This window comes from Cetorhinus maximus, chromosome 10 (genome assembly GCF_964194155.1).
Source record: "Cetorhinus maximus chromosome 10, sCetMax3.hap1.1, whole genome shotgun sequence".
NCBI classification, from domain to species: domain Eukaryota; kingdom Metazoa; phylum Chordata; class Chondrichthyes; order Lamniformes; family Cetorhinidae; genus Cetorhinus; species Cetorhinus maximus.
This window is the reverse complement of record NC_135888.1, coordinates 26,070,691-26,086,337: the sequence shown is the minus strand read 5'-3', so window position 1 is coordinate 26,086,337 and position 15,647 is coordinate 26,070,691. Positions and strand designations below refer to the sequence as shown.

Sequence of the window (15,647 nt, the reverse complement as noted above, 5' to 3'; positions counted from 1 at the left end):
GGCGGTCTGTAATGAGGGAGTGCTGCTGTGTCGTAGGGTCAGTACTGAGGGAGCGCTGCACTATCGGACGATCAATACTTAGGAAGTGCCGCATTGTCGGAGAGTCAGTACCGAGGGAGCGCTGCACTGTTGGAGGGTCAGTACTCAGGGAGTGCTACACTGTCAGAGGGTCAGTACTCGGGGAGTGCTGCACTGTTGAAGGGTCAGTACTGAGGGAGTGTTGCACTGTCGGAGGGTCAGTACTCAAGGAGTGTTGCACTGTCATAGGGTCAGTAATGAGGAGCGGTGCACTATCTGAGGGTCAATACTTAGGGAGTGCCGCATTGTTGGAGGATCAGTACTGAGGGAGCACTGCACTGTCGGAGGGTCAGTACTGAGAGAGTGCTGCACTGTCGGAGGGTCAGTACTGAGTGAATGTTGCACTGTCAGAGGGTCAGCACAGAGAGAGTGCTGCACTGTCAGAGGGTCAGTACTGAGGGTGTGCTGCTGTGTCGGAGTGTCAGTACTGAGGGAGTGCTGCTGTGTCGGAGGGCCAGCATTGAGGGAATGCTGCACTGTCAGAGGGTCAGTACTGAGGGAATGCTGCACTGTCAGGGGGTCAGTACTGAGGGAGACCTACACTGTCAGAGGATCACTACTGAGCAAATGCTGCACTGTCGGGCGGTCTGTAATGAGGGAGTGCTGCTGTGTCGGATGGTCAGTACTGAGGGAGCGCTGCACTATCGGAGGATCAATATTTAGGAAGTGCCTCATTGTCGGAGAGTCAGTACCAAGGGAGCGCTGCACTGTCGGAGGGTCAGTACTCAGGGAGTGCTGCACTGTCAGAGGGTCAGTACTCGGGGAGTGCCGCATTGTCGGAGGATCAGTACTGAGGGAGCACTGCACTGTTGGAGGGTCAGTACTGAGTGAATGTTGCACTGTCAGAGGGTCAGTACTGAGGGTGTGCTGCTGTGTCGGAGTGTCAGTACTGAGGGAGTGCTGCTGTGTCGGAGGGCCAGCATTGAGGGAGTGCTGCACTGTCACAGGGTCAGTACTGAGGGAGTGCTGCTGTGTCGGAGGGCCAGTACTGAGGGAGTGCTGCACTGTCGAAGTGTCAGTACTAAGGAAGCGCTGCACTGTCAGAGGGTCAGTACTTGGGGAGTGCTGCACTGTCAGAGGGTCAGTACTCGGGGAGTGTTGCATTGTCAGAGGGTTAGTACTCAGGGAGTGCTGCACTGTCAGAGGGTCAGTAATGAGGGCCGGTGCACTATCGGAGGGTCAATACTTTGGGAGTGCCGCATTATCAGAGAGTCAGTACTGAGGGAGCAGTGCACTGTTGGAGGGTCAGTACCGAGGGAGTGCTGCACTGTCGGAGGATCACAGACTTGTAAACGTCTGCAGTACAGAAGGAGGCCAGTTGGCCCATTGTGTCCGTGCCGGCCAGCAAAGGTCTGACTACATGAATCCCATTTTCCAGTGCTTGGCCCATAGCCCTGGAGGCTATGGCAATGTAAGTGAATATCTAAATGCTTTTTAAATGTTACGAGAGTTTCTGACTCGCCTACCCTTTCAGGCAGTGAGTTCCAGACTCCCACTGCCTTCTGGGTGAAAAGATTTCTCAACTCCCCTCTTCACCTTCTACCCCTTACTTAAATCTATGCCTCCTGGTTATCAACCCCTTTACTAATGGAAAAAGTGCCTTCCTATTCACCCTATTTATGCACTCATAATCTTATGCACCTCTATCAGGTCCCCTCTCAACCTTCGCTGCTCCAAGGAAAACAACCCCAGCCTATCCAATCTTTCCCCGTAGCTCAGACTCTCCAGCCCAGGCAGCATCCTGGTAAATCTCTGCACCCCCTCCAGTGCAATCACATTCTTCCTATAATGTGGTGACCAGAACTGCACGCAGTACTCCAGTTGTGGCCTAACCAGTGTTTTATACAGTTCCGGCATAACCTCCCTGCTCTTGTATTCTATGCCTTGACTAATAAAGGCAAGTATCCCATATGCCTTCTTAACCACCTTATCCACCTGCCCTGCTACCTTCAGGGATCTATGGTTATGCACATCAAGGTCCCTCTGATCTTCAGTACTTTCCAGAGTCCTACCATTCATAGTGTAATGCCTTGCCTTGTTAGCCCTCCCCAAGTGCATTACCTCACACTTTTCCAGGTTGAATTCCATTTGCCGCTGCTCTGCCCACCTGACCAGTCCATTGATATCCTCCTGCAGTTTACGGCTATCCTCCTCACTATTTACCACCCTACCAATTTTCGTGTCATCCATGAACTTCTTGATCGTACCCCCTACATTTAAGTCCAAATCATTTATGTACACCACAAACAGCAAGGGCCCCAGCACCGAGCCCTGCAGAACCCCACTGGAAACAGACTTCCAGCCACAGAAACATCTCCCTACCATCACCCTCTGCTTCCTGCCTCTCAGAAAATTTTGGATCCAACTTGCCACTTTGCCTTGGATCCCATGGGCTCTTACTTTCAGTACTGAGTGAATGCTGCACTATCAGAGAGTCAGTACTGAGGGAGTGCTGCACTGTCAGAGGGTCAGTACTGAGGCAGTGCTGCACTGTCGGAGGGTCAGTACTGAGCGAATGCTGCACTATCAGAGGGTCAGTACTGAGGGAGTGCTGCACTGTCAGAGGGTCAGTACTGAGGGAGTGCTGCACTGTCAGAGGGTCAATACTGAGGGAGTGCTGCACTGTTGGAGGGTCAGTACAGATGGAGTGCTGCACTGTTGGAGGGTCAGTACAGATGGAGTGCTGCACTGTTGGAGGGTCAGTACAGATGGAGTGCTGCACTGTTGAAGGGTTAGTACAAATGGAGTGCTGCACCATAGAAGGTTCAGCTCAGAGAGTGCACCACATTATCGGAGTTGCCACCATTCAGATTAGGCCCCATTTGTTCTCTGAGATGGACACAACTACTCCCACACCCAATATTGGATAAGAGCTGGGGTGTTTTCCTGTGTCCTGGGTCATTATTTATCCATCAACCAAAGGAACATAGGAACAGGAGTGGGCAATTCATCCCACCTCTTTGGACACGTGCACTTCCCAACCTCTCACCAGTGAAGAAATAATTTACCTTTCTATTTTTCCTATCAAAGATTCATTTTATATTCCTTCTGCCTTGTTCTAGCTCATTCACTTAACCTGTCCCAGTCCTGTTGAAGCCTCCTTGCATCCTTCTCACAACTTATATCCCCACCCAGTTTAATGTCATCAGCAAATCTGGAAATATTACATTTGGTCCCCACATCCAAATCATTTATATGGATTGTGAACAGCTGTGGACCTTGCACTGATCCTTGTGATACCCCACTAGTAACAGCCTGCCATCCTGAGAATGATCCATGTATTCCTAATCTCTGATTTCTGTCTGTTAACCACTACTAGTATATTTCCCGCAATTCCATGCGTTCTAATTTTATTTACTAACCTCCTGTGTGGGACCTTATCAAAAGCCTTCCGAAAATCCAAATACACCACATCCACTGGTTCTCCTTTATCAATTACAAGTGATACACAAAAAACAAGTTTGTCAAACATGCCTTCCCTTTCATAAATCCATGTTGACTCTGCCCAAATTTACCATTCTTTTCCACATCCTTTATGATAGATTCTAACGTTGTCCCTACTACTGACGTCAAACTAGCAGGCCTGCCATTCCCCATTCTCCCTCTTCCTCCATTCTTAAACAGTGGGATTACATTTGCTATTTTCCAGTCCGCAGGAACCTTTCCAGAATCCATCGAATTTTGAAAGATAACCACCAATGCACCCACTATCTCTAACCAGCTCCTCCAACACTCTGGGATGAAGTTCATCTGCTCCAGGAGATTTATCAACCTTCAATCCAGTTAACTTTTCAAGTACTACCTCTTTATTAATACTAATTTATTTTATTTCCTCAGTTTTACAAGTCCCTTGGTCGCCTAGTATTTCTGGGAGATTTTCTTTGGCTTCTTCCATGAGGACTGTGTTACGACCAGGATGGGAGGAGCGCGCTGACTTTCTCTAGTTCCACTAATCCATGGCTCACAACATAGATTTAAATGATTCCACCAGTTAGCTATCGGCCAAATATGCTTCACCCATGAATCTCAGAACGACCATCCAATGCCCAGGTTTCTTCAATAAACAACAACAATATTAGTTTATTATAAAACCAGACTTGTCAAGTAGAAGGCAAAGCTTATTAACATACAGTATGAAAAATTAAAGTATAATAATTACTCTTTCTAAATGCCCTAACCCCCTCACACACACACACGCACACACCCATACACATACACACAGACGGACTTTGAGGAAAACTTGTAGTCAGTCAATTTCAGAACATGGAGTGACTTTGGAGCAACTTCCATTCACTTTTTGCTTTCGACTGGGTCTGGAGCTTTAGGAGCTGTTGTCTTCTTTACCCAAGTTGATCCTTCTTGTTTCCTCCCCAAAAGCAAAACCAGCCTCCCAGCTTTTAAAACACAGTTTACCAGGCAGAGTTTCTTTTCAAAGCCTTAAACCACCATGTGACCCTTAAACCGTCCACTGGGGTCAAGAGGTTCTTTAAAACTGCTTAATTACCTTCTTTTAAAAAATGCTGTCTTTTCCAGGAACAGCAGCAACCAGAGTCCTTGCATTAACCCTTTAAGAGACAGTGTCTTTTAAGAAACACAAATTCTTCCAGAATGTTCTTAGCCTTTGAAGATGAACCATTCCCTGTGATGAAAGTGTTTATGACAACAGAAGCAAAGTAATTGTTTAGTTGCTCCGCCATTTCCCTGTTCTCCACTATAAATTCTCCTGTCCCCATCCGCATTTGTCCTAACTAATCTTTTCCTCTTCACATACCTAAAGAAGCTTTTATAGTCTGCTGTTATGTTCCTCACTAGTTTGCATTCATATTCTTTTTTCCCTTTCTTAATCGGTTTCTTGGTCCTCCTTTGCTGGATTCTAAATTTCTCCCAGTCCTCAGGTTTACCACTTTTTCTGGCATCCTTATAAGCCACTTCCTTTGATCTAATGCAATCTTAACTTCTTTCGTTAACCACGGTTGACTTGGGTGTTTGTGCCTTAGAGGAATGTATATCTATTGTAGACCATGTAGTATTTCTTTAAATACTAGCCATTGCCTGTCTACTGTCAAATCTTTTAGTGCATTTTCCCAATCCACCATAGCCAACTTGCCCCTCATACCGTCATAATTTCCTTTCTTCAGATTTAAGACCCTAGTTTCAGAATGAACTATATCACATTCAAACTTATTGTGAAATTCTACCATATTATGGTCACTATTTCCCAAAGGCTCCTTTACAGCAAGGTTATTAATTAGCCCTTTCTCATTACACAACATTAAATCCAAAATAGCCTGATCCCTAGCTGGCTCCTCAACGTACTGCTCCAGAAACCCATCCCCTACACACTCCAGGAATTCTTCCTTCACAGCATTAGTGCTGATTTGGTTAACCCAGTCTATGTGTAACTTGAAGTTGCCCATTATTACTGTTTTACCCACATTACATGCATCTCTAATTCCCTGATTTATACCATGCCCAATGTTACCACTACAGTTTTGCGCCCTATAAACAACTCCCAGCAATGTTTTCTACCCCTTGCTGTTTCTTAGCTCCACCCAAACTGATTCTACATCTTGATCCTTTCATATAAGATTCTCTCTCACTAATATACTGATCTCGTCCCTTATTAAGAGTACTACCCCACCTCCTTTTCCTACCCCACCTCCTTCTCCTTTTCGCCTTCCCTCCTAGATGCCGAATATCCTTGGATATTCAGTTCCCAATCTTGGTCACCCTGTAGCCATGTTCCCTTAATGGCAATTAAATCATACCCATTTACCTCAATTTGTGCATTCAAATCATCTACCTTTTTGCGAATGCTACATGTATTCATTGAGTGCCTCTAATTCTGCTTTCTCAACATTATTCTGTATTCTGATCCTATTTGACGCTGCAACATTACTGCAACAGATGATCTGATAATTATCATTTTACTTGTGGGATCTTGCTGTATGCAAATTGGCTGCCGCATTTCCTACATTACAACAGTGACTACACTTCATTGTCTGTAAAGCATTTTGCGTCAATCTGAAGTGGTGAAAGGTGCCATAGAAATGCAGGTCCTTTACAGAGCAAGGGAATCCCAGTCTCCATCCTTGGCTTCTGCTGATCTCAGCCTTGGACTGTTGTTGGCTTTAGTGAGTTTAAGAAAATGTGAGCTGGGATCCTGCTGCTGATGGCGACCCTGTGAGCTGGTGACCCCCTGCTGCAGAGTCTGGTCAGGGGTCAGGGGTGATTCGCCTGCCTCCCATTGTTGAATATTCGAGCTGTGATAAATGGACTTCCAGATGAGATACTGGGGTGGGGGGCTGGAGGGGTGGCAGGGTTGGGGGATGCAGGTGTAGTTGGGTCCCTAATAGAACCTGTGTCCCTGTCCACTGACCCCTCCTCTGTGTGAATCTGTATAGGCCAGGAGAGCAGCAACAATACAGGGAAACTTGTTTGAAGCAAGTTGTAATTTGTAAATGTTCAGTTGATGAATTTAAAGTGCAGCTTAGGGTTTGGGGAGTTTCAGTAGTGGACTTGCTGCTGCCTGTAGTTAATGGTCTCTGTTTTCTGCAGGTGTTGGCTGCACCCTTTGTGGCTGGAGCTCTCTGGCTGAATCCTCCATACTGCTTTCTGTCATTAATTCCAGCCAATATATTGGGTGAGTCTCTGCTCTATATTAACTCACTGCATCCGTTAACAACTAAGATTAACTTTCCATAGAAACATGGCGATGGAGTAAATGTATCAGACATGGGGGGTAAGATTTTCCCTCCGAGGGTTAGAAAACTGAGGTCAGGAATGTTTCCTTATTCTGAATATCCCAAATACACCCCCCCCAGGGGGATGCAGTCACTCGATGTGATTTTCCCTGGGTTGACCAATAAATGGCCAGAGAGCAGGTTCACTGCCCATTTAAAGGTGATGGTCGGGCTCTCAAAGCTGGATGGCCAATCAGAGGACTTCCAGCTTGAGAAGAGTTGGAGGCTGAATAAAGGGTAAGTAAGGAAGAGGGAGTTTCAAAATGGAGGCACCCTCTCTCCAAAATTCTGAACTTCAATTGGCCTCAATTACAAAGGGCCTCTGCCAACTGCAGTGTGTGTACAGGTAACTCTGGATCCTCCTACCTGCAGTGTGTGTACAGGTAACCCTGCCTCCTCCTACCTGCAGTGGGTGTACAGGTAACCTTGCCTCCTCCTACCTGCAGTGTGTGTACAGGTAACCTTGCCTCCTCCTACCTGCAGTGTGTGTACAGGTAACCCTGCCTCCTCCTATCTGCAGTGTGTGTACAGGTAACCCTGCCTCCTCCTACCTGCAGTGTGTTTACAGGTAACCCTGCCTCCTCCCACCTGCAGTGTGTTTACAGATAACCCTGCCTCCTCCCACCTGCAGTGTGTGTACAGGTAACCCTGCCTTCTCCCACCTGCAGTGTGTTTACAGATAACCCTGCCTCCTCCCACCTGCAGTGTGTTTACAGGTAACCCTGCCTCCTCCCACCTGCAGTGTGTTTACAGGTAACCCTGCCTCCTCCCACCTGCAGTGTGTTTATAGGTAACCCTGCCTCCTCCCACCTGCAGTGTGTTTATAGGTAACCCTGCCTCCTCCCACCTGCAGTGTGTGTACAGGTAACCTTCCTCCTCCCGCCTGCAGTGGGTGTACAGGTAACCCTGCCTCCTCCCACCTGCAGTGTGTTTACAGGTAACCCTGCCTCCTCCCACCTGCAGTGTGTTTACAGGTAACCCTGCTTCCTCCCGCCTGCAGTGGGTGTACAGGTAACCCTGCCTCCTCCCGCTTGCAGTGGGTGTACAGGTAACCCTGCCTCATCCCACCTGCAGTGGGTGTACAGGTAACCCTGCCTCATCCCGATCCACACAAATGACTCAGAGCTTGGATGAGGCCAGGGAACCTGCACGTTGACTGACGGGCTATTTTTAGCTTGTGTCCATCTCCGGTCCCAGTGGAGCCTGAAAATCTAGGGGGTCCGGGGTGGAGGTCAGGAAACGTCATGAGTGGTGAGATTTTATGTGTGTGTGATTTTCTGTTCTCACTGAGAGCCTATGCCCAGTGAGATTGTTTTTTTCTCTGTGAATGACCTCTTCTCTCTCTCTGTTTGCCCCAGGTGAGATGGGGATTGGAGTCACCTTAACCATCATCGTTGAGCTGGTCGCACCCTCAATTCGCACTCCTGCTGTGGCCATTTACATCTTCATCATTTCCAATGTTGCAGGCAATGCCCCATTGCTGGTGACACCACTAACCACAGTGTGGGGTCTCCGAGTTGCTCTGTTTGTGCTCTGCCCTGGCATGTACATCGCTGGTACGTCCCCTCCCCACACGGCTCAGGGACACGCTCCAGAATCTGTTTAATTATCATCAGTTTCGAATTTCATCAATGTTGTTTCCTGGGCTACAATGCTCCAGCAACCGGGTTACTGATTGCAGAAAAACGCAAGTTCTCAGATCTCTCGGAGAATTATATTCCTCTCCTTCTACCTCCTCCACCCTTCTCCCCCTCCTCCTCTTTCTCCCTCCCACAACCAGCCTCACAGAAAATGGTACTAAGTGTGTAAGTGTATTCTTATCAAAAGGAAACCTCATTTTAAATGTCTGTTTAACCCTCAGTTTTAAACTCTCTGACCTGACAATGTATTTGTATTCTCTAGGCAAAACTTAGGGTTAACAGTGAGCACTTCAACTCCTCTCTACATCTATAACCTCCTCCAGCCTGTACAATCCTCCCTATCTCTGTAACCTCCTCCAGCCCCTACAATCCTCCCTATCTCTGTAACCTCCTCCAGCCTGTACAATCCTCCCTATCTCTGTAACCTCCTCCAACTCTAAACTCTCTGAGATCTCTGCGCTTCTAAAAAAGGGGGACTTGCATGTGGAGGCAGGCAAAATAGTGGAGCTATTAAACAAGTACTTTGCATCTATCTTTACAAAGGAACAAGATGCTACCCAGGCCGAGGTTAGAGAGGAGGTAACTGGTACCCTCAAAGAATTTACAATTGAGAAGGAGTCGGTCTTAGAAAGGCTTAAAATAGATAAGGTACCAGGATCGGACGAGATGCGCCCAAGGGTACTGAGGGAAATGAGAGTGGAAATTACAGAGGCACTAATGATAATCTTCCAGTCTTCCTTAGGCACAGGGGGCAGAGGACTGGAGAATTGTGAATGTTACACCCTTGTTCAAAAAGGGGTGCAAGGATAAAGCTGGTGACTACAGACCAGTCAGTTTGACCTCAGTGGTAGGGAAACTTCTGGAAACTATAGTTCAGGACAAAAGCAATATTCACTTAGAGAAGTGCAGGATAATTCAGGAAAGCTAGCATGGATTCATTAAGAGAAAATCATGTTTAACTAACTTGCTGGAGGGTTTTGAGGAGGTAACAGAAAAGGTTGATAAGGGCAATGCTGTTGATGCGGTATATATGGATTTTCAAAATGCAGTTGATACAATGCCACACAACAGACTTGTGAGCAAAATTCTAGCTCATGGAATAAAAGGGAAAGTAGGCACTTGGATAGGAAATTGGCTGAGTACAGGAAACAAAGAATGGTGATAAATGGTTGTTTTTCAGATTGGAGGAAAGTTTGTAGTGGAGTTCCCCAGGGGTCAGTGTTGGGATCCTTGCTCTTCCTGATGTATATTAATGACCTAGAAAGTGGAGTTCAGGGCATGATTTCAAAATTTGCAGATGATACAAAGATTGGAAATGTTGTCAACTGTGATGGGGATAGTCTGAACTTCAAAGGATATAGACATGTTGGTGGATTGGACAGACAAGTGACGGATGAAGTTCAATGTAGAGAAGTGTGAGGTGATTCATTTCGGCAGGAAGAATATGGAGAGACAGTATGAAATAAAGGAGAAACTCTAAAGGAGGCACAGGTACATAACTTAACTGGTATAGCAGAGGACTATAGATGACTGTGAAACTGGCATCCTTAGGTTGCTGGTTCAATTCCGGCTTGAAGCAAGCTCTCCTTGCTTTGCTTTTGTGCAGCCTGGGCAAACAGACTGCAGCTGACGCACTGAATTAAGACTTGGAGTTTGGGGGAAGGAAGTTTTAAGTGTTAAGTTTGTTCTTAAGTGTTGCTCTTACAATCTAATCTAGTCTGTCATTAGCAGTAACTGGGAAGTCCTGTGCAAACAGGCTAAGTTCTTTCTTTCTTGCAGTTTAGACAGGGTAAGCTCACTCTTAGCTGTAGGAACTGAGTAGTTAATTAGCTAACTGGTTGAATACTGTAGCCCCAGCTCAATCTACTATAAATTCAGGGTTCTTTAGTGCAACTTTGGTAAATGGAGTGCAGCTGACTAACTGAGTGAAAACTTGGAGTTTGGTGAGAGGGGGGATCGGGGGCAGGAATCATTTGTTTCCTTTTTCTATCTTTCTCACCCCATAGAAATTGGTTCTTGCTCTACTACAGGGAGACGAGCTAGCCATCTGGTGAGTATCTGGTAAGTTGGTAAGTTCAATTCTGTCCCTAAGGTTTAAAATAGTACACAATTTGGTGATAAAGTTAATAAAATGTTTAAGAAAGCAACATAAATATGTGAGTAATATAATTATTTAAAATACATTAAGGATGGTAAGACAGGTGATGTATCGAGGCTGCAGCGTGTGTGAGCTCCTGGATAACATTGTGACCCAGGACAAACACGTCTGCAGTAAGTGTTTGTGGCTTGAGGAACTTCGGCTCAGAGTCATTGAGCTGGAGGCTGAGCTGCAGACTCTGCAACACATCAGGGAGGGGGAAAGTTTCCTGGACGCTTTATACCAAGAGGCAGTCACGCCACTTAGGATAGGGTCTTCCGATTTGGTCAGTGTCCAGGGACACTGATGGCGCAAAGAAAGAAAAATAAGTATGATCTAATAGCCATTACAGAGACATGGCTACAGGATGACATAGATTGGGACCTGAACATTAAAGGGTATGTGACATTTAGGAAGGACAGGAAGTTAGGAAAAGGTGGAAGGGTGGCTCTGTTAATTAACAATGCTATTAGCACATTAGAGAGGGATGACCTAAGTGCAGGAAACCAAGATGTAGAAGTGGTTTGGGTTGAGATGAGGAATGATAAAGGCAAGAAGTCACTTGTGGGAGTGGTGTACAGGCCCCCTAATTGTAACTACACAGTCGGACAGAGTATAAAAGAAGAGATAATGGGAGCTTGCCAGGAAGGTACAGCAATAATCATGGGGGATTTTAATCTACATATAGACTGGAAAAATCAGACGGGCAAAGGTAGCATAGATGAGGAGTTCAAAGAATGTTTTTGGGATAGTTTCTTAGAACAGCACATTCTGGAACCGACCAGAGAGCAGGCTACACTAGACCTGGAAATGCTGGAAAAACTCAGCAGGTCTAACAGCATCAGTGGAGAGAAAAACAGAGTTAACGTTTTAAAGTACGCAAAGACGGGTGACAGGTCAGAAGATTGGAAAGAATGTAATATGAAAAACAGCAAAGAATGACAAAAAGATTAATAAGGAGGGAAAAATTAAGAGTACGGGAAAGCTTGCTAGTAATATAAAGACTGATAGTAAGAGTTTCCATAGGTATTTAAATAAAAGTTAACAAAGTGAGCGTGGGTCCTTTAAAGAGTGCATCTGGGGAATTGACCATGGAAAGTAGGGAGATGGCAGATGAATTAAACAGGTATTTTGCTTCGGTCTTCACTACAGAGGACACAAGTAACATCCCAGAAATAGCTGTAAATCCAGAAAAAGGAGGGAGGGAGGGACTTGGGAAAATTACAAACACCAGGGAAGTGGTATGGAGCAAATTGTTGGGGCTGGGGGCTGACAAATCCCCAGGTCTGGAGGGAATTCACCCTAAGGCCTTGAAAGAACTGATTAGTGAGATAGTTGATGCACTGGCTTTAATTTTCCAAAATTCCCTAGGTTTGGGGAAGATTCCATTAGATTGGAAAATAGCAAATGTAACTTCTTTATTAAAAAAGGGAGGGAGACAGAAAGCAGGAAACTACAGGCCAGTTACCTTAACATCTGTCATAGGGAAAATGTTGGAAACTATTATTAAAGATGTTGTAGCTGGGCACTTAGAAAAACTGAAGGCAATCAGGCAGAGTCAACATGGTTTTGTAAAAGGGAAATCATATTTAACCAATTTATTGGAATTCTTTGAAGGAGTCACACATGCTGTGGGTAAAGGGGAACTGGTGAATGTACTGTACTTAGATTTTCAGAAGGCATTCGATAAGGTGCCACATCAAAGGTTAGTGTGGAAAATAAAAGCTCATGGTGTAGGGGGTAACATATTGGCATGGAAGGAAAATTGGCTAGCTAACAGGAAGCAGAGGGTTGGCATAAATAGGCCTTTTTCTGGTTGGCGAGTGGTGTGCCACAGGGTACAGTCCTGGGGCCTCAACTTTTTACAATTTATATAAATGACTTGGATGAAGAAACTGAAGGAATGGTTGCTAAATTTGCTGATGACACAAAGATAAATTGTGAAGAGGACATAAGGAGACTACAAAGTGACATAGATAGGTTAAGTGAGCGGGCAAAGATCTGGCAGAAAGAATAAAAAGGAAGCTTATTATCTAAATGGTGAGAGATTGCAGAGCTCTGAGATTCAGAGGGATCTGGGTGTCCTAGCGCATGTATCACAAAAGGTTAGAATGCAGGTACAGCAGGTAATTAGGAAAGCTGATAGAATATTATCATTTATTGTGAGGGGAATTGATTACAAAAGTAGGGAGGTTATGCTTCAGTTGTACAGGGCATTGGTGAGACCATATCTGGAGTTTTGTGTATAGTACTGGTCTACTTATTTAAAGAAAGATGTAAATGTGTTAGAAGCAGTTCAGAGAAGGTTTACTAGACTAATACCAGGAATGGGCGGGTTGCCTTATGAGGAAAGGCTGGACAGGTTAGGCTTGTATCTGCTGGAGTTTAGAAGAGTAAGAGGTGACTTAATTGAAACTTTTAAGACCCTGAGGGGTCTTGACAGGGTGAATGTGGAGAAGATGCTTCCTCTTGTGGGAGGATCTAGAACTGTTTAAAAATAAGGGGTCACTCATTTAAAACACAGATGAGGAGAAATTTTTTCTCTGAGGGTTGAGAGTCTTTGGAACTCTCTTCCTCAAAAGGCGGTGGAAGCAGAGTCTTTGAATATTTTTAAGGCAGAACGAGATAGATTCTTGATTAACAAGGGGTGAAAGGTATGTTGGGTTGAGGTTACATTCAGATCGGCCATGATCTTATTGAATGGCGGAGCAGGCTCGAGGGGCTGAGTGGCCTACTCCTGCTCCTAATTCGTATGTTTGTAGAGGGACCCCAATATATATGTACGTAAATCATTGAAGATGGCAGGGCATGTTGACATAGCAGTTAATAAAGCATAAGGTATCCTAGGCTTTATTAATAGGGGCATTGAGTACAAGAGTAAGGAGGTCATGTTGAATTTGTATAAGACACTAGTTAGGCCTCATCTTGAGTACTGCATCCAATTCTGGGCACCATACCTGAGGAAGGATGTGAAAGCATTGGTGAGAGTACAGAGCAGATTCACATGAATGATTCCAGGGATAAAGAACTGTAGCTATGAGGATAGATTGGAGAGGTTGGGACTGTTTTCCTTGGAGAAAAGAAGGCTGAGAGGAGACTTGATAGAGGTATTCAAGATCCTGAGGGGTATGGACAGGGTAAATAGTGAGAAACTGTTCCCACTCAAGAACGCATCAAGAACTAGAGGGCACAGATTCAAAATAATTGGCAAAACGAGTAAAAATGATGTGAGGATTTTTTTTTTTCACCCAGAGGGTTGTTGGAGTCTGGAATGAACTTCCTGAGAGGGTGGTGGAGGCAGATTCAATCGAGATATTCAAAAGGGAATTGGATTGATACCTGAAAAGAGAGAATGTGCAAGGTTATGGGGATAAGGCAGAACAATGGGACTAAGTAGAATGCTCTTTCAGCGAGCCAGTGCAGACTTGGTGGGCTAAATGGCCTCCTTCTGCACTGTAAAGATTCTGTGATTCAATCCAATTCCGGTTGCTTGAACATCCCTGATTTCCATCGCTCCACCATTGATGGCTGTTCCTTCAGCTTCCGGGGTCCTAAACTCTGGAATTCCCTCCCTCAACCCCTCCACCTCTGTACTTCTCTTTCCACTTTTAAGACGCTCCTTAAAACCTACCTCTTTAACCGAGCTTTGGTCATCTGTCCGAATATCTCCTTATGTAGTTCAGTGCCAAGTTTTGTTTTATAATTGTTCCTGTGAAGCACCTTGGGATGTTTTAAAAATGTTAAAGGTGCAATGTGAATGCAAGTTGTTGTTATTCTGCCTTTCAGCTGTCTGCGTTGCTGCTTTATTGAAACATATAAGATTCTTAGGGGGCTTGACAGGGCAGATGCTGAGAGGTTGTTTCCCCTTGTGGGAGAGTCTAGGACCGGAGGGCATAATCTCAGAGTAAGGGGGTGCCCATTAAAAACAGAGATGAGGAGGAATTTCTTCTCCGAGGGTAGTCAACCTGTGGAATTCTTTACCGCAGAGGCTGTAGAGGCTGGGTCATTAAGTATATTCAAGGCTGAGATAGACAGATTTTTAATCAGTAAGGGAATCGAGGGGAAAAGGCAGGAAAGTGGAGTTGAGAATTATCAGATCAGCCATGATCTCATTGAATGGTGGAACAGACTTGATGGGCTGAATCGCCTACTTCTGCTCCTACGCCTTATGATCTTTTCTTGGTTTTGAGGTACTGTCTCTTGATTTCAGGGTCCGTGCTCTACTTGCTGACCCTGTGTGTGATGCGCTGGGATCAGAAGCTGGCCTCTGCTGAGGAATTGCGCCCGCTGCTGGCGTCTGACAGTTTGCTGCCAGGAGACCGATTAACACGAGCGTGGGAGTCTCGGAAATACAGCTGAGACCCTGACTGAGAGTGATGCCTGTGGGGTAGGGTCCGGCCTCTGATAGACCCTATCTGGGTGATTCTGATGAAAGAGGCTGTTGGACAGTGAGCTGCAGAGTCGAGTGTTACTGAGGGTGATGTAAATTAATTCAATGCAAACATCACAAGCACAGATTGTTGTTATTAAAATGAAATGCAGGAAATGGCTGACACTCCATTTTCCATTTAAATTATTTCTTGTTTTAGTGATTTCTGTACTTGGATCCCTGAACACCTCTGTTGCCCCACAGTTCATTGCTTCTTGGGTTTCTCACACGACTTTTCCCAGATGACACATTGTTCTTAACACTGCTGTGACTCCTCTGACCACAGACTGTGTCATTGTGTCTGTCACCTGTTATAGACCCTCATTAAAACCTCACTTGTTCTCTTCTCCTTTCCCAGATTCTGAGTTTCAGTTTTGCCTCAGTTTAAAATATTAAACTTGTTTTGGTGCCTCACTCTTGAGTGGTCACTCGGAGTTAATTCACGTGTCCAACCAATCAAATGACAGAGATTCACTTGCTGATCAACCATGTGTGGCTCACAAGAACATGGTGAACGTGAAAAGAGACCGAAAAGCCAATAGACACTTTCCCCCACTGTACAGGGAGAGGGGGAGTGGGATAAAGTGGGTCAGGTTCAGCTGCTAGAATCTTGGTTGTCT

At 45.4% G+C, this 15,647-nt stretch overlaps 1 protein-coding gene across 3 annotated transcripts in view; it reads left to right on the top strand.

The window, feature by feature from the left end:
* LOC144685585 (MFS-type efflux pump MSMEG_3705-like) overlaps nucleotides 1-15,373 on the top strand; it is a 38,324-nt gene extending 22,951 nt beyond the window's left edge. For 2 of the 3 annotated variants that reach the window (XM_078550250.1, XM_078550252.1), the window contains exons 7-9: nucleotides 6,637-6,721; nucleotides 8,180-8,377; nucleotides 14,809-15,373. In XM_078550250.1, the coding sequence (XP_078406376.1) occupies nucleotides 6,637-6,721; nucleotides 8,180-8,377; nucleotides 14,809-14,957 (432 nt within the window). In that variant the 3' untranslated portion in view covers nucleotides 14,958-15,373. Of the gene's footprint in view, nucleotides 1-6,636; nucleotides 6,722-8,179; nucleotides 8,378-10,467; nucleotides 10,512-14,808 lie in introns of all 3 variants that reach the window. The other variant, XM_078550251.1, reaches the window with a different exon arrangement.
* The last annotated feature ends 274 nt before the right edge of the window (nucleotides 15,374-15,647 follow it).